This window comes from Trichomycterus rosablanca, chromosome 23, assembly GCF_030014385.1.
Source record: "Trichomycterus rosablanca isolate fTriRos1 chromosome 23, fTriRos1.hap1, whole genome shotgun sequence".
Classification (NCBI taxonomy): Eukaryota; Metazoa; Chordata; class Actinopteri; order Siluriformes; family Trichomycteridae; genus Trichomycterus; species Trichomycterus rosablanca.
In genome coordinates this window covers 15,330,368-15,349,736 of record NC_086010.1, presented here as the reverse complement: position 1 = coordinate 15,349,736, position 19,369 = coordinate 15,330,368, and the positions used below count along the sequence as shown (strand labels likewise).

Sequence of the window (19,369 nt, the reverse complement as noted above, 5' to 3'; positions counted from 1 at the left end):
GTCCTCTGTCAGCGGTGAAGGGTCGAACCAGTATAGAGGACGGTTCACAATCAGGGTAATTGGACACGACTAGAATAGGGGAGAAAAATTGGGGGGAAGAAGCCTTCACCGCTAAGGCAGGATCGCATGCTCCCTCATTATTCAGTCAGATTATCGCTTAGAATTAAGGCACCTCAGTAGGCAGCATTTTAGGGCATCTAAGAATGTAGACATGCCGACTTGCCGGGAAAGCGTAGGATGATGTAAAATGCGTCTATATAGAGAGGTTTTCAGACAGACCCTTTATGGTAGTGTGATGGGATCATGGGTGGGAAGTTAGCTCCACTAGTTTGGATCTGGACCAAATAAAGTACAAGCTTTTAGTTCGAGAGTTTCAGTCCTCTCTTCATTCAAGCGTTTAATATTTTTAGAGCTATTAACAATCTTTATAAAAACAAACTTCTCATTCAGGACATTAACATTTATACCACCTGATCTGTAATGAATTTACATCCTTCTGTTTATTCCTCACACAGACATTCATACTGGTTCTTCATGTGTCTCTCATAACTAACCCTAAATATACAAATCTTTGATTTATTCCAGTCCTCCTGTATTCCAGAATCTCTCAGCAGGTCATCCGGGCGACGCCGAATTCCAAGCTGACCACAGCGGGCTCTCGCTTGGATCCGAACGAGCCCTGGAGCTCGGCGTATCCGTTCTCCGTGGCGCTGCTCCCCTCTACGGTCCGTTCTCCGGCGCTGCTGTCCGTCACGTGCTCGTCCTCCAGGGCCTCCTGGCCGTAGATCACTTCGTCCTTGTCGTGCTGGACCTCCTTCCGGCTGCGAGGAGCGCCGAGGATGAGAGACCGTGGACGGGGGGGGACGCCGCGCTCCTTCGGGCGGTGAAGAGGAGACGTGCTTACTCCGAACTTCTGCAGCTTCTGCGGGGAAGTGATATACACCGATCAGCCATAACATTAAAACCACCTCCTTGTTTCTACACTCACTGTCCATTTGATCAGCACCACTTATCATGTAGTTCTACAATTACTGACTGTAGTCCATCTGTTCCTCTGCATGCTTTGTTTGCCCCCTTTCATGCTGTTCATCGGTGGGAAGGACCCCCACAGGACCACTACAGAGCAGGTATTATTTGGGTGGTGTGTTAGTGTGTGTTGTGCTGGTATGAGGGACTTTTTTTAAACACCTCACTGTCACTGCTGGACTGAGAACAGTCCACCAACCAAAAATATCCAGCCAATAGCGCCCTGTGGGCAGCTTCCTGTGTTCCTTCTAGAAGATGACCGACTCAAACAGCAGCAATAGATGAGCGATCGTCTCTGACTTTACATCTACAAGGTGGACCGACTAGATAGAGAAAACAGTGAGTGGACACTGTGTTTAAAAACTCCAGCAGCATTGCTGTGTCTGATCCACTCATACCAGCACAACACACACTAACACACGACCACCATGTCAGTGTCACTGCAGTGCTGAGAATGATCCACCACCTAAATAATACCTGCTCTGTAGTGGTCCTGACCATTAAAATGAGGTTTAAAAAGTATGCAGAGAAACAGATGGACTACAGTCAGTAATTGTAGAACAACAAAGTGCTTCTGTATGGTAAGTAAAGCCGATAAAATGGACAGTGAGTGTAGAAACAAAGAGGTGGTTTTAATGTTATGGCTAACCAGTGTAGGTGGCATATGAATCGGCAGTTAAAATAAGTTAAATCAGGGGTGGGGAAACGTTTTGGCTCAAGGGCCACACTGGGTTTTAAAATCTGACAAACGGGCCGGACCAGTAGCTGATGGGAGGATGAACTAATATAAATGAGTACTCAAAGAATGAATATCTGTGTGTGGAGTGCGCCATCTAGTGAAATTAACAGGGTATTGCAGAAAAAAAGGCAAAATAAAGCGGTCTTGGGGACAAGTTTGCCCACCCCTGACTCAAATGGTACACCGACCTCCTGCAGGGCCCGTACTGTGGCTTCTAACTCCTTGTTGCTGTCCTTCAACGTCGAAGTGTGTTTGAGGATCGACTGGCGCGGGTGCATGGAGCGGTCGTACTGATGGTACATGTTTCTCCAGAACCTGAAAGACCCAAAAACAAGGAACTGTGACTCGCACTCCACACTAACCAGGATATTTAAAAACAACAATAACAACTTAAATAAAACCATACTTGAAGTTCCAGGACTGTGTGGACGGCTCCAGGACCAGGTACGTTTCTGCCACACTCCGGTTGTAAACGGGGTTCATAAAATTCTTTTGCTCGCTTATCAGATACGCCCACAGTGAGTACGTCCTCTCCTTCAACCTAAAATGACACAGACACACACATCTAGGTATGAGTTGTGTTCATTTGAACCACCAGCCAGCTGTGGGTTCTTCCAGAGGGTCACCACGCCCCATGTGTTCCACTGTATTCCTCTACTTATCGTTGCCTCCAGACAGCAGGTGTCCAGACCTGTACCGGGAGTCTCCCGCATATACGTAGCGGCTCCCCGATGCCCGCAAGTCAGATAAAATCTCCCGGAATCTAGAACGAGCGGCCAAGAGCGACACACACACACGCGCGCGCACGCAGGCGAGACAGACTTTATTCCCGATCGCGTATTAAATCCGTTATCTGATATACAATCTAGCACACTGTGTAGGGAACATAAATCAATTGTCTAATATACTGACTAGTGCACTATGTAGGGAACATAAATCTATGATCGAATATACAATCTAGTGACCTATGTAGGGAACATAATTAATTATGTAATACTATCTAGTGCACTATGTAAGGAACACAAATCATCATCTAGTTATACTTTCTAGTGCACTATGTAGTGAACATGAATGCATAATCTAATACACTATCTAGTGCACTATGTAGGGAACATAAATCCATGATCTGATATACAATCTAGTGTACTACGTAGGGAACATAAACCAATTGTCTAATTCGTTATGTAGTGCACTATGCAGGAAACATAAATTCATATCTAAAATACTATCTAGTGCACTATGTAGGGAACCTAAATCCGTTAACTAATATGTTACCTAAAGCATTATGTAAGAAACATAAGTCTATTATCTAGTACACTATCTAGTGCACTAAGTAAGAAACATAAATTATTTTCTAATATACAAATTAGTGCACTAAGTAGGGAACATAAATCTACGATCGAATATACAATCTAGTGCACTATGTAGGGAACATAATTAATTATCTAATACACTATCCAGTGCACTATGTAGGGAACCTAAATCCGTTAACTAATACGTTACCTAAAGCATTATGTAAGAAACATAAGTCTATTATCTAGTACACTAAGTAAGGAACATCAATTCTTTTCTAATATACAAATTAGTGCACTAAGTAGGGAACATAAATCTACGATCGAATATACAATCTAGTGCACTATGTAAGGAACATAATTAATTATCTAATACACTATCCAATGCACTATGTAGGGAACATAAATCCGTGATCTGATATACAATCTAGTGCACTACGTAGGGAACATAAACCAATTGTCTATTTCACTATGTAGTGCACTATGTAGGGAACATACAGTACATTCATATCTAAAATACTATCTAGTGCACTATGTAGGGAACATAAATCCGTTATTTGATATACAATTTAGTGCACTATGTAGGGAACCTAAATCCGTTAACTAATACGCTACCTAAAGCATTATGTAAGAAACATACAGTAAGTCTATTATCTAGTACACTATCTAGTGCACTAAGTAAGGAACATAAATTCTTTTCTAATATACAAATTAGTGCACTATGTAGGGAACATAAATCTATTATCTTTCACACTATCTAGTGCACTATGTAGTACACATTAATGTGTTTGTGACGTGAACAGTTAGCTTAGTAGCTCAGTTAGCAGCTCCTAAAAGTTCTGTTATCACCCATATCCTGCACAGATGTGATTGGCTAATATCTGTAGATCTGCTGCCGCTTGCACAACCCCAGATCTGATCAAGGCCGCTTCTTATTACCTGCCAGCCTTGGGCTACGGAGAGTCACGATAAGCTCCATATTACTACACGCCCGCAACTTGTGCAGGCGCCCAGACCAGAAGCAGCAGGATACTTAAACACAGCCAATTGTGGGGGTTTTTAATGCTCGACCTTTGCTAGGTGACAATGGCTTTTAAATAGAACTTTCAGAAATAGTCCTACCATTTGATTGAGTTCTTTATGATGGTGTTTACTCTTCCTCGTGTACAGAGAATAATATACTGCACTAATTCCACAAAAAAATCCCTCACATTTCCCCCCCCCAGACATCCCAAAAGCTGTCCTGCACTTACTGCAGCTCCTCTCTCTGCCGCTGACTGTTCCCCAGGAAGTTGCCAAACTGGCACGAGTGCACGTGCTCGTGGATCTGAATAAGAAACCACTCGCTGAACTCGAAGGCCTGAGGAAACTGCTCCATGACGTGCCACACACACTCCAGGAACTGAGTGAATATCGGAGACACCTCCTTCGGGTCACCGTCCAACTGGTCACACCTAAGGAGGTGAAACATAACTGATAAGTCTCTGATAAGCAGTTCTTAAGCAACCAAGCACCAACAAAACATCATTTTCCCCCTCATATTAAACCCCAAAAAGTCAACTACTGACTGATTCATGTGGATGCTGTTTCACAATGACCAAATTACCTGAATTTATAGCCCAAAAGTCTAAGGCCACTTCTGAAAATGCTTATATTTGGCTTTTTCCTCAAACGTGAGAAGAATCTTGCTCATACACACCTGTCCGCAAACTTGTGGCCAAAAGAGATCCAGTCTTTCTCAATCAGTACCTTAAAGTATAGCAGAGAAAGAAAATGTAAACAACACTTCAACACGGGTTAAGTGGGTAGCACTGTCGCCTCACATCAAGAAGGTCCTGGTTCTATCGTCAGGTGGGGCGGTACGGGTCCCTTCTGTGCGGAGTTTGCATGTTCTCCCAGTGTCCGCGTGGGTTTCCTCCGGGAGCTCCGGTTTCCTCCCACAGTCCAAAAACATGCAGTCAGGTTAATTGGAGACACTGAATTGCCCTATTGGTTTGTGTATGTGTGTGTGTATGCCCTGTGTTGGACTGGCGCCCCATCCAGTGTGTTACTGTGTGCCTTGCACCCATTGAAAACACCCCCCCCCCCCCCACACACACACACACACACACACAACCCTGATTGGATAAGCGGTTTAGAAAATGAATGAGTTCACATCAAATGTCCGGACGCCACAAATAAACGGAAGCTTTCGGTGTTCAGCTGAACGAGTGTTCAGTGCTTCTGGTTACCTGGGTTAGATAGTCAGATGCTTCTGGTTAACCCACCTAACCCAAGTAGCCAAATGTTCTGGAGCATCGATACAGCTCTGTTGTGTGAGGGATCTTCAAAAAGTTTCCGCACTTTTATATTTTAGTTGGAAACGGATTTAGTGCCATCTGATTCCCCCTTTTTTGGATGCTCAAAGAAGCTTTAAGGGGAAGAAGATTTCCATGTGATGATGTGAAAGCAGAGGTGCATCAGTGGCTACGCGCTCAGAAAAAATGCACCGCAAAGGAAGATTACTATGTAGAAAAGTGATGTCATTTGTTTTTTAAATTCTTAATAAATAGTTTTTAAAAGTGCGGAAACTTTTTGAAGAACTCTCGTATTACAGGGTGAAACAAAACATGAAGATTTTTATAGGATTCAATGAATCTGGTACCATGAAGCCTTTGATGGTGCGGTAGTAGGGGTCCATGAGCAGCGCCCCCAAGGAGCAGACCTGAGCTGTACGATCCCAACCGTCTGAGCAGTGAACCAGTACACTGACACCCTCAACTGTTACTGCCTGCAGAGATAAAAAAGATTAAAATAACATTGTTATTCTATATATATGTATGTATATATGTGTATGCATATACAGTATATATATTTATATACGTATTTACCCACACACACACACACACCGATCAGCCATAAAATTAAAACCACCTCCTGGTTTCTACACTCACTGTCCATTTTATCAGCTCCACTTACCATATAGGAGCACTTTGTAGTTCGACAATTACTAACTGTAGTCCATCTGTTTCTCTGCATGCTTTGTTAGCCCCCTTTCATGCTGTTCTTCAATGGTCAGGACCCACACAGGACCACTACAGAGCAGGTATTATTTAGGTGGTGGATCATTCTCAGCACTGCAGTGACACTGACATGGTGGTGGTGTGTTAGTGTGTGTTGTGCTGGTATGAGTGGGCAGCGTCCTGTGACCACTGATGAAGGTCTAGAAGACGGCCGACTCAAACAGCAGCAATAGATGAGCGATCGTCTCTGACTTTACATCTACAGGGTGGACCAACAAGGTAGGAGTGTCTAATAGAGTGGACAGTGAGTGGACACGGTATTTAAGAACTCCACTCATACCAGCACAACACACACTAACACACCACCACCATGTCAGTGTCAGTGCAGTGCTGAGAATCATCCACTACCTAAATAATACCTGCTCTGTAGTGGTCCTGTGGGGGTCCTGACCATTAAAGAACAGGGTAAAAGGTAGAGCAACAAAGTTCCCCTATATGGACAGTGAGTGTAGAAACAAGGAGGAAAGCAAGACCAACCTTTGCAAGGAAGATGGCAGCGTCGACGACGGCCTTGATGTGGCGCAACCAGCCACTGTTCTCAAGCCCTTCCAGAAAATCAGTCATTGAGAGAGCACGTGTGCCCACCACTAAGGAAAGAAAGACCAAGAACAAGAAAGACTTTCAGTGTGAAGACGAGTAGGATCTACTTGGGACAATTCAAACATCTGATTTCGCCCAACCGTCCAGCAGCTTCTGCAGGCTGGCTCGCATGACGTGGATGTTCTCGATGCCAACGAACTGGAACCGGATGTTGGAATAATTGTCCTCGTTCTCGTACCCCTTTCCCGCCGCCCGATTCGCCAATGCGTTCAACTGCAACAGATTTAGAGAACTCGCATGATTATAAAACTTTACCTGAACCCGGGGACAGAAAAAGAGGACGACGAGAGACGGCGAGTGCCGCACCTTAGGCCTCGTGTCCATAACGTAGATGAAGCGGTTGTTGTGGTTGGCTTTGTTGATGGCCTGCAGCATGTGTTCGTCTTCCAGACAGCGCGCGCTGAAGCCCGAGAGAGGCTGGCTGCATCGACACAGCGCCGCCTACAACGACAAACACGATTCAGTCTAATCAAACCCCAAAGTGATCAATGCTTATTACAGTTATCATTTACACAGTCGAGTCACATTATTATGAAGGCTTGGTGGGTATATAAGGTGTGGAAGGTAGTCTCCATCCTTGCAGATGACGTGCACCCATACATGCTGATTGTCTTCCCTGGGCCGGATGGGACCTTCCAGCAAGACGATGCGACACGTCACACGGCTAGGAATGTCCCACATTGTTTGGAAGAGCATGACTGAGACTTCCAAGTACTACCCTGACCCCCTAATTCCCCAGACTTGAACCCATCTGAGCACCTGTTGGACCACCTTGATGGTCGTGTTCGCTCTATGGATCCTCCTCCACGCCCCCAGAGTGGCTACAGATACCTGTGACCAGGGGCGTCGTAGTGGGGTGAAAAGTGGGACTGAGTTACCAGGGCCCCAACTCGGGGGAGGGCCCTTGAGGAGTCTAGAAGGAGTCTGGACTGGGGTGAGCGGGGCCCATGGGCACTGCTTGTGCACAGGGCCCAGAATTTGGTGCTACGCCCCTGCCTGTGACGACCTAGCAGGACCTTATTGAGTCACTCCCAGTCTGTGTAGCTGCTGGTTACTCTGGATATTAGCTAGTGGTCATAATAATGTGACTCGACTGTGTATATATTTTTAGTGATGTCGTCATACCTTCTTCTCCTGGTAAAAATAGGTCAGGACGGGAAAGCGACCTTTGCTCCTGAACTTGGAGCTTCCGACGATGATCGGCTTACTGGCCGTGATGGGGACATACAGGTCCCTGGGATACGTCTCACACACCTGGCCAAACACAAGAACAATGTGTGTTATTTGTTTACATTTAACTAGGAGTGGAACCACACATCAGTGCTCTTGCTGACCTTGTTTTTTACCGATTGACCACTGTTAGCATCAAGCAACATGTGAAACAAAATCAGATCAGTGATGGATACTGTATCATCATTTCTACGAGCTTGTATCTCAGCACGTTAGGATTATGCACTACATGGCCATTACAGTCTATTTACACTGATATTTAAATTTAGCATTTAGCAGGCGGGGGCGGCACGGTGGCTCGGTGGGCAGCACCGTCGCCTCACAGCAAGAAGGCCCTGGGTTCGATCCCCAGGCGGGACGTTATGGGTCCTTTCTGTGTGGAGTTTTCATGTTTTCCCTGTGTCTGTGTGGGTTTCCTCCAACAGTACAAAAATATGCAGTCAGGTTAATTGGGGACACCGAATTGCCCTATAGGTGAATATGTGTGTGTGTGTGTGTGTGTGTGTGTGTGTGTGTGTGTGTGTGTGTGTGTGTGTGTGTGTGTATATATATATATATATATATATATACGTATATTATACCCTTACAAAGACTTGAACAGTCTATAATTTTTATGGAAGGTTTATTTTAACAGAGAGAGACAGAATATCAACAAAAAATCCAGAAAAAAAAAACATTACATAAAGGTTATAAATTAATTTGTATTTAATTAAGGGAAATAAGTATTTGATCCCCTACCAACCAGCAAGAATTCTGACCACCACAGACCGGTTATGTGCCCATGAGGCACACAAATTAGTCCTGTCCCTGTATAAAAGACTCCTGTCACAGAATCAGTTTCTTCCATTCAAATCTCTCTACCACCATGGGCAAGACCAAAGCTCCCTTGAGATCATTGACAAGCTCCTCCCGTGTAATTCTGGACTGACCTCACCTTTCTCAGAATCATTCTTACCCCACCAGGTGAGATCTTGCATGGAGCTCCAGAGTGAGGGCGATTGACTGTGATCTTGTATTTCTTCCATTTTCGAATGATCGCACCAACAGTGGTCTCTTTCTCACCAAGCTTCTTGCTGATGGTCTTGTAGCCCAGTCCAGCCTTGTGCAGGTCTACAATCTTGTCCCTGACAACCTTTGATAGCTCTTTGGTCTTGCCCATGGTGGTCGAGAGATTTGAACGGAAGAAACTGATTCTGTGACAGGAGTCTTTTATACAGGGACAGGACTAATTTCTGTGCCTCATGGGCACATAACCGGTCTGTGGGGGTCAGAATTCTTGCTGGTTGGTAGGGGATCAAATACTTATTTCCCTTAGTTAAATACAAATTAATTTATAACTTTTATTTAATGTTTTTTTTCTGGATTTTTTGTTGATATTCTGTCTCTCTCTGTTAAAATAAACCTTCCATAAAAATTATAGACTGTTCAAGTCTCAGCAGGGGATCAAATACTTATTTTCCTCACTGTATATACATATACAGTGTATCACAAAAGTGAGTACACCCCTCACATTTCTGCAAATATTTCATTATATCTTTTCATGGGACAACACTATAGACATGAAACTTGGATATAACTTAGAGTAGTCAGTGTACAGCTTGTATAGCAGTGTAGATTTACTGTCTTCTGAAAATAACTCAACACACAGCCATTAATGTCTAAATAGCTGGCAACATAAGTGAGTACACCCCACAGTGAACATGTCCAAATTGTGCCCAAATGTGTCGTTGTCCCTCCCTGGTGTCATGTGTCAAGGTCCCAGGTGTAAATGGGGAGCAGGGCTTTTAAATTTGGTGTTTTGGGTACAATTCTCTCATACTGGCCACTGGATATTCAACATGGCACCTCATGGCAAAGAACTCTCTGAGGATGTGAGAAATAGAATTGTTGCTCTCCACAAAGATGGCCTGGGCTATAAGAAGATTGCTAACACCCTGAAACTGAGCTACAGCACGGTGGCCAAGGTCATACAGCGGTTTTCCAGGACAGGTTCCACTCGGAACAGGCTTCGCCAGGGTCAACCAAAGAAGTTGAGTCCACGTGTTCGGCGTCATATCCAGAGGTTGGCTTTAAAAAATAGACACATCAGTGCTGCCAGCATTGCTGCAGAGGTTGAAGACGTGGGAGGTCAGCCTGTCAGTGCTCAGACCATACGCCGCACACTGCATCAACTCGGTCTGCATGGTCGTCATCCCAGAAGGAAGCTGACGCACAAGAAAGCCCGCAAACAGTTTGCTGAAGACAAGCAGTCCAAGAACATGGATTACTGGAATGCCCTGTGGTCTGACGAGAGCAAGATAAACTTGTTTGGCTCAGATGGTGTCCAGCATGTGTGGCGGCGCCCTGGTGAGAAGTACCAAGACAACTGTATCTTGCCTACAGTCAAGCATGGTGGTGGTAGCATCATGGTCTTGGGCTGCATGAGTGTTGCTGGCACTGGGGAGCTGCAGTTCATTGAGGGAAACATGAATTCCAACATGTACTGTGACATTCTGAAACAGAGCATGATCCCCTCCCTTCGAAAACTGGGCCTCATGGCAGTTTTCCAACAGGATAACGACCCCAAACACAACCTCCAAGATGACAACTGCCTTGCTGAGGAAGCTGAAGGTAAAGGTGATGGACTAAACCCAATTGAGCACCTGTGGCGCATCCTCAAGTGGAAGGTGGAGGAGTTCAAGGTGTCTAACATCCACCAGCTCCGTGATGTCATCATGGAGGAGTGGAAGAGGATTCCAGTAGCAACCTGTGCAGCTCTGGTGAACTCCATGCCCAGGAGGGTTAAGGCAGTGCTGGATAATAATGGTGGTCACACAAAATATTGACACTTTGGGCACAATTTGGACATGTTCACTGTGGGGTGTACTCACTTATGTTGCCAGCCATTTAGACATTAATGGCTGTGTGTTGAGTTATTTTCAGAAGACAGTAAATCTACACTGCTATACAAGCTGTACACTGACTACTCTAAGTTATATCCAAGTTTCATGTCTATAGTGTTGTCCCATGAAAAGATATAATGAAATATTTGCAGAAATGTGAGGGGTGTACTCACTTTTGTGATACACTGTATATCTGCCCTGTGTTGGACTGACGCCCCGTTAAGGGTGTTACTGTGTGCCTTGCTCCCATTGAAAAGCTGGGATAGGCTCCAGCAGCCAACCCCCCGACTACCCTGATTGGATAAGCGGTTAAGAAAGTGAGTTGGTGAGCATTTAGCAGACGCCTTTATCCAAGGGCCCAACAGAAGCAACCCGGCAGTTGTTGGGCTTGAACCAGCAACCTTTTGATTACTAGTTCAGTACCTTAACTGCCAGGTTATAACTGCACTATAAATGTTATTTGTTTTTTTATTGAAAGTGACTTACATTCATGACCATATGCAATCCAAGGGCTCAAGGGCCTAACAGTGGCAGATGTGGGGCTTGAATCAGCAACCTTCTCATTACTTGACCAGTACCTTAATACTGAGCTACTGCTGCCCTCTGGTGTGTTGGGTCTTCTCACTGTGTTGAGTCTGACCCTCCAAGGCCAGGGTTGTCCACATCTGCCTCAGACAAGATTTGTGGTGATCTTTAATGTTGGGTTGCTGTTATTCTGCCTCTCACATACAATCACTCAGGTTTGTTGATATTATGGAAGTCTAACGCTATACTCGCTCTTTTGAGCGTGGTTCCTCACCAGGCTCTATGACGTACCTTGTACTCCCTGTTGACGTCGGTCAGCTGCCACTGGTCACATGGTACGCCCATGCGTTCGAACTCGGCCGCGAGGTCGAGGAGCTGCCATCCCTCGTCCCTTTGCTGCTCGTTCTGTTTCGGATTGTAGGAGAACGCGTACAGCTCGTCGTACGACACTACACACAAAGTAAAGAGTGAGCACACGATCACGAGGTCACCATATAAAGTGACCATCTGGAGTAGAAGTGGCAACATAACAATATAACTTTAGAGGTGCCCACCTGGGCGGAGCAGCCGGACCAGAGAACTGTAAACGTCGTGGCAGTCTCGCTCCCGCGGGACCACGAAGTGAACGACCCGGAAATTGCGGCACTGGATGAGCAGCGGGCAGCCGCTGGTGGTGAGAGAGAGCTTCTCCACCGACGCTATGTGATGGTGAAGGATCTGTAGGAAGAAAGCATTCAAATGGGGTCAACTCAAGTCCATTTCATTTCATTTCTATATACACAAGACACTCACTCACGTGTCTGTGAAGACAAAAAGGGGAAAACTGTTTAAGTATTTAACCCCCTGGTTTAGTAGATGGTTTAGTCACCCTGCCATCTTTTACAGCAGTCTACATAGATAAGTCTTCAGTGCACACCAAGTTGGTCTCAGATTTTTGCTTAACACTGCCGGGACCTGTCCATTTTTAATATTTAAAACCTCTCCAGTGTTGCTTTAGCAGAGTTCAGGTCAATCTTCCTAAAATGTATTTTAGTTTATGCTTTTAGCAGCTTTTCATCATAACATGATGCTACCACCACCAGATTTTACAGCAGAAATTGTGTTGTCTGGTTAATTTGAAGGTTACGTACTCCACAAACTTCTGGCACTAGGGGACACCTCGGACTGCTAACCAGGGTCCTCGCACAACATTTGAAGAGCCCACCCTCTTTTTCTCATCCCATTTTTAGCGCGTCCAATTTTTACCCCATTGCGTCATGCTTCCTCTGTACTGGTGCTGACCCCCGCCTCCGATTGAGGAGAGCGAACTGACACACGACCCCTCCGGCACGTGAGCAGTACCCGACTGCATCTTTTCACCTGCACGAGGCGAGTTCATATGTGGATCAGCCTTGTGCACGGACAGCCACACCCTGATCAGCATCATTCCTCGACTCTGTGCAGACGCCGTCAATCAGCCAGCAGAGGTCGTAATTGCATCATGAGGTCCCTACCCGGCTCCCTTACCTGGATGAACGACAGCCAGACGTTCATATAGCCGCCCAGCCGAACGGCAGGGCTGAGATTCTGTACAATGTATTCCAAATCCCAGCTCTGGTGTGCTATCGTTGCGCCACCTGAGTGGCACCCGCTTTTCAGTCCAGGCTTTCACACCCTGGGATTCTGAACTCTGCTACCGGTCGGCTTGAGCGCCCTTTAGCGGGCACAATTGGCAGTGCCTGCAGCAGACAAAATCGGCCATCGGTCTGCTGGGTGGGAAAGACCAGATTAATAAGTGGGTGGGGTCTTCAAACCCCTGTAAGGACCCTGGTTAGCAGCTCGAGGCGCCTTCACAGAAGTAGAAGAGGCCTCATGTGCCGAATCCACTGTAGTGGGTCTGCTGGGTCTAATAAGTGGGTGGGGTCTTTAAACCCCTGGAAGGACCCTGGTTATATATAACTCCTAATTTCGGTCGATACGATATAATTCCGATATCGATATGAATAATACAAATGTCAGAAAATCTGCCAGGAACACCAACATTGAAAGGCTGTACCTGCGAACCTCTGAAAAATTTATTTGCAAAGTCTATGAAATCTCACCCTTTACAACTACATAATATTTTAGAAATAATAATAATAATAATACAAATAAATTAGCTTTTACCTTTTACTTGTATTCAGCATTTGTATACAGACAAAAACACGACATCATTCTCAAATAAACATAAGCTTTGACAATATATAATATAATATATTAACATATGTCTTAACCAGAGGTGGAAAGAGTACTAAAATATTGTACTCAAGTAAAAGTACTATTACTTTAATGAATTTTTACTTAAGTACGAGTAAAGTTACTAGTCTAAAAATCTACTTAAGTAAAAGGTAACTCATTTAAAATGAGTAAACGTTACTTAGTTACTTTATTAACAGCAGGGGGGGTCTCTTCTGTGTAATGCAAACAGGACAAGTGGATATACATCTCACAATAGTTGTTTTTAATTCAAATATAATAGAAGAAACATGTTGATACAACATTTAAAACATTTAGGGGTGTGTAATGTGTCATTTTAGTCCCATAAACCTTTTTTAAACTGTATAACCACTAGTGATGTGTCGTAGAATGATTCGAATCTATTGAACGGCCCTTTAAACTGAAATTAAGGAATCGATTCGCGCTTCTGGGAGTCGTTATGTATATATACGGCTCTTTAAAAGGAACCGAGACAAAAGATCCGACTCCCCATCGCAGAATTCACTGCAGCGATTTCTTTAGCGTTTATTATTTTACTCAGTAACGGATCTTATTTAAAATGTAGCGAATTACAATTCTTAATACAAAACATACTTAAGTAAAAGTAAAATTACAGGCTGTGAAAACACAAAAACAAAAAAGTACAAACAAAAAAAATGTAATTCGTTACTTTCCACCTCTGGTCTTAACTAACTTTAATCCACAACATGGACTGATTATTATTTGTATGTAAACATTTTCGAACAAAAGTGCTCAACCAGGATAAAGAATATAAAAAGTGCTTAAGAGTTGCTGCAGAATTTGCTGCAGCAGATGCTGTGCTTAAAGAATACAGAAAAAAAGAGTCTAGTCTTTCCTCTCTTATCAACTATTTCTACTGCTTCTTTTTTAACTGTGGATGCTCGTTCACTCACAGCTGTTGAACTCATTTAGCCGCCGATATCCACCGTGTTGTAGCGGCGTGTAATCAGAGCGGTAACGCTGAGCACCGGCTTCGTGCCTGTGGCGTACGTCATCGCGCACCGACGTAATGCATATCGATCGAATTTGTTTAAAAATCATATCACCGTTATTGAAACATTTTCTATCGCGATATATATCGATATCGAATTATTGTCCAGCACTAGCTACCGGTCGACTGGGCGCCCTCTAGCGGGCACAATTGGCAGTGCCTGCAGCAGAAAAAATTGGCCATCGGTCTGCTGGGTCTAATAAGTGGGTGGGGTCTTCAATCCCCTGTAAGGACCCTGGTTAGCAGCCTGAGGCGCCTTCACAGAAGTGGAGGAGGCCTCATGTGTAAATCCACTGTAGTATGGGCGAACGGATACCCTCCTCAGAGTTAATCAGCTATGCTAAAATTGGGAGGACAATTAGGGTTTTAGATTAGGCTAACAGATAATAGGATTATAACCAGGCTGGCCAAACGTTTGGGCAAGACTGAATCTGCTCATATACAGTTGCAGTAGGATGGGTGTAGTCACATATTACAAAACAAAAGGGAGCAGTAACAGGATAAACCACACAGCATATGTGCACAAAGCTGAGCATGCTGACTGTACAAACGGCATTGTTTGGTCCAGAAGAACATCTTCACGTAATGTTAAATGTGTACATATACTTATAAGACTGCCTACTCTTCCCAGAAGTTGGGGTCCTAGTTGTTGGGATTGCACCATGAGCACACTATACAATACTGTAGAATGCAATAAAGAAATGTAAACAGTATAAGCCCATTATACTCTATGTACCCATATTTCCTGAGCACTTGGTGCGTTGCTCTCCACAAAGATGAGGTGCGTAGCTGTCAGGTACAGCGTTCCTGTGGTGGACTTGTTACTGAAACGATCAAGCAGCTTCACCTGCTCGACCTGCCGGATAAAAACACAGAGCAGAAAAATCGAGCATCAGTGAGTCAGTCGGGTATGAAAGGGGGACCCACCCTCACTGATCTGAGCTCATCCAGTGAGGTAATACTAACATGTCAATTATTTATTTATTTAGGATTTTAACCTTCTGTTTTACACACTTTGGATTCCTCGCACTAGTCATGTTAAAGACATGACTTCAAGAGGATAGAGACTAAGGCAATATGAAGACCACATGCTGCTGACTATTAACTTCCACCCCAGGTTGTGTGGTTTGTTAACAGACAGAAGTCACGCCGGCCGGAAAGGAAACTGCATTTACGCCTCGTTCCAAATACTTTTGGCTGTGTAGTGTATGTAGCCACAGACCTGCATTGTTATTATTTACATTCCAGCGGTTGTGTGTTAGGGGCCTTATCTAAGGGTCCAAACGTTGAGCCGCAGCGCCGGAGACGTTCCCACGATGCCGTTAGTATCTGGACGGCGTGACAGAAGGAGTGTGTGTGTGTGTGTGTATGTGTGTATGTGTGTATGTGTATGTATGTGTATGTATGTGTGTGTATGTATGGGCCAGTGATAGCTCAGTGGTTAAGGTACTGGACTAGTAAACAGAAGGTTGCCGGTTCAAGCCACCAAGTTGCCACTGTTGGGTCCTTGAGCAAGGCCCTTAATCCTCAATTGCTCATCGTGTTCCACTCATTGTGTAAGTCGCCTTGGATAAAAGCGTCTGCTAAATGCTGAAAATGTAATGTAAATGTAAATATATGTCCAGTCCAGTGTCCAGAAATGCAGCCGTCTACCCAGAACTCAAGCTCACCTAAAATGAACCGATGCACCCAATTGCCTATTCTGATCTGATAAGACAATCTTTCAACTTGTTTATGGGGGTCTATAAGTGCCAACAGCATAAGTAAAAGGAGCTACATCCTGCATGTATTAGAACAGTATGGGTCTGTATTCTGAAAGTGGAGGTGGTAGACTGGCCTTCCTGCAGTCCAGACAGGTCATATTGAAAATGAAAAAAAGCAGACATTAAAATAAATGCCAAGTCATTAAGAGAACAAGCACTATAGCTAACAGCATTAACCATTTTAATTATACCATTACTGACAGTTTCTAGGTACATATAATTAACCATCTAACAACAATTCCCTCCCTATCATTTGCTATCAAAACTGGGTTTAGAGAATCGCTGTGAGGCCGTAATTCAAATACCACACTACTGGAACTGGAAGTGCACTTCATATGACCTAGAACTCTTTATTTCGCATGTGTATGTAGTGCACTTGTGTAGGGGGTACGGAGCAATTTAATGTACATGATACATTTTATTTAAACCTGTGTTTTGATGGCGTTTTTAGTTCCTAATAAATTATTACAATAAAAAATATATATTTTATCAAGCAAAGGAAACAATTCTATCAATGTTTTAACAACAACATTTTCGAATTTAATTCTCCCATCACGTTCACAACTGGGTTTCCGAACTCAGGTTGTGGCTGTATCCTAAATGGCTCACTACCGGACCTCAAGTGCACTACATAACCCTGTTCCTTTTTATTTCTCCTGTTAATAGAGTGCACCTATCTCGGAAATACAAAACAATTCAGGATACAGCCCTATTTTCTTCACATCTGACTTCTTTGGATGATGAGCGTTACTTTATGGTTAAAATAAAGAATATTTATAATAACAAGCAAACAAGTGCGTGTGGAATTAGTGCTAATAATAAGATATTAGGTATTATTTAAGTAATTGTAGAAAAAAGACACATTTATACAAATACAGCACGAGCTATAAAGCTAACAACATTAGCAATTATATAGTAAATACTCAGAAAATGCAGAACTGTTAGATGACATGTAATTTAACATATGATTTAACAGTCACTGCACAGAAATACAATCTTACACCGTTCTTAAAGTGAATTACAATACAATCATGCAGTGCAATTAGTTTAATGTCATTTATTTGCTACCTTTGGGGTGCGGATGTGCTCCATGATAAGCCCGCAGCCGTTTGTCAGCGATCCACCGATATGTGCCAAAATGTTGTAAACCGATAAAATCTCACATGAAAAAAGCAAAGAAAATATGCCGCACTAAAGCTACACCCCGTCTACAATTCATCTGCTTCTAACGTTACTCAACCTCTGTTTTCCTTCTTACCACACCCGTTTTTGACTTTTTCGCATCCAGTCGTATGATTGGTCAGATATTTATATTGACAAGTATATTATCAAATCAGCGATCGCGTTTGGAGAATATGCAGGATATTATTGGTAGAAAGTCTAGTCCGTTAAATAAGAGAGGCGGGATTTAACCGAAAACAGGTGTGAAAAAAACAGCAACTCTTCATAGTTTCCAGACTTCCTAATTGGGCGTGTCTATAGAAAATAAAAATATAAATGTATTCTAGTTGTTGTTGTCTACGTATATACTGTAATTAAACTAAAAACTCTCATTCCAAAGTTACATCGAACAATATTTAAATAAATACATATTCTATTCTTGTCCCTGTTGCTGCTTTTTGTAATTATAGAAGTTGGACATCTCATCATAACATCTGCATGCTGTATGCTTATTGGGGAAAAAAACATATTTAAAAAACAATAGCATTAATATGGAATCTGCTTTGTGGCTGTAACAGCATTTATTCTTCTCAGTTACTATATTTTGAACACAACTGCTAGGATTTGCTTCTTCACTCATGTGGGTATTAGGGAGGTCTGACAAGGCCCAATTGCTTTTCATGATGTACAATGGCAGCATCTTTAAAATAAACACTAGTTTATGCTACATCTTAGATAACATGATTTCTGAGTTTCTGAGTCTATCAGAACCTGCTCTACCTATTAAGTAAGCGACATAAACAGCTTTATAACAATAATAATAATTAATGTTGGAGTGGACGAGCTTGACTGGCCTTGACAGTCACACATCTAGTAAGAAAGTATTGCTCCATCCCTAAATTAATGATCTATCAAATAAGTACATAATTTTACAAATACATAAATCATTAAAAAGTAAATTACCAAGTGAATAAAACTACATATTAAAAAAATAAAATAAAATAAATGAATAAATACATTTTAATGGATGAATCAATGAATTATTAGATTGATGATTGATAAAATAAAGTTTAAAAAAAAATAGGAACCTGAGTTTGAAGCTCATTGAAGCTCTGGTCAATGTCTATTAGAGCGCTCTGGTTTCCACCTGAATGAGATTGAAGATTCAAGAGTTGCAGCAGTTACACTGTACAATACAATTCTTACTTTGTTCGTCCTCCAAACGTCAATATAAGTATTATACATAAAAACACAAATTAAACTAACAGAATAAAAACAGTATATATATAAACTTAAACTATAAAGACTTTTATATACAATGAGTAAAAATAGAAATAAAAATAAACTAAGGTAGTAAAAAGGCACATAGCAGCAGTCGTTTAAGGTGCAGAAAAATTGTGCAGTTTAAGAATATAGCAGCATTTTAAGTTATTTTAAGTAATTTTTAAGTTGTTTAAGTTGTTTTAAGTTGCAAATATGCATAGCAGCAATCATTGGATATACAGTTGTGCATTGTATGATGAGGTTTAATGTTCATGAGGTAGGTTGTGTATGTGATAGTCCATGTTTGTTCACAAGCCTGACTGCCTGAAGTGAGGTAGGTGAATTGGAGATACAAAATTGTCCATGACTGTGTTTGACCTGAACTAATGAATCTTGTGTAACCTGTCCTGTCATGAATGTGGCCAAATTATGTAAAACATGACAAGTAAAGAGGTAGGCCTAAATGTAACATGAGGTAAACAGCCAGGTGATGTAACAAGAATTTAGCTGATGCACCCTAGTGGCTTCCAGTGTTTTAGGGTGAGCTTCGGACCCACTGTGACTCTGATCAAGGGACAA

The 19,369-nt window shown here is 42.9% G+C and overlaps 1 protein-coding gene across 2 annotated transcripts; it reads right to left on the bottom strand.

Annotated features, from left to right (window-relative positions):
- Window positions 1–357: 357 nt before the first annotated feature.
- mtmr6 (myotubularin related protein 6) lies at window positions 358–17,571 on the bottom strand. 2 transcript variants are annotated; one of them, XM_062985716.1, is made up of 14 exons: window positions 17,435–17,571; window positions 15,340–15,459; window positions 11,911–12,073; window positions 11,648–11,805; window positions 7,845–7,973; window positions 7,026–7,160; window positions 6,800–6,932; window positions 6,597–6,706; window positions 5,702–5,827; window positions 4,757–4,806; window positions 4,311–4,511; window positions 2,172–2,306; window positions 1,954–2,080; window positions 358–922 (listed from the first exon to the last, which is right to left on the bottom strand). In XM_062985716.1, exons 1-14 carry the CDS (start codon window positions 17,456–17,458, stop codon window positions 608–610), a joined length of 1,926 nt encoding a protein of 641 aa, XP_062841786.1. In that variant the 5' UTR covers window positions 17,459–17,571; the 3' UTR covers window positions 358–607. The 2 variants fall into 2 exon arrangements, with proteins under 2 accessions (XP_062841786.1, XP_062841785.1); XM_062985715.1 differs by having other exon boundaries at window positions 6,800–7,160.
- Window positions 17,572–19,369: the final 1,798 nt, after the last annotated feature.

Coding starts and splice junctions, on each gene's coding strand:
- mtmr6 (XM_062985715.1), bottom strand. CDS start 17,458: ATGGAGCACATCCGCACCCCAAAG. Junction 5,828..6,596: donor CTGCCATCTTCCTTGCAAAG/GTTGGTCTTGCT, acceptor TTATCTCTGCAG/GCAGTAACAGTTGAGGGTGT. Junction 4,807..5,701: donor GCACCATCAAAGGCTTCATG/GTACCAGATTCA, acceptor CTATACTTTAAG/GTACTGATTGAGAAAGACTG.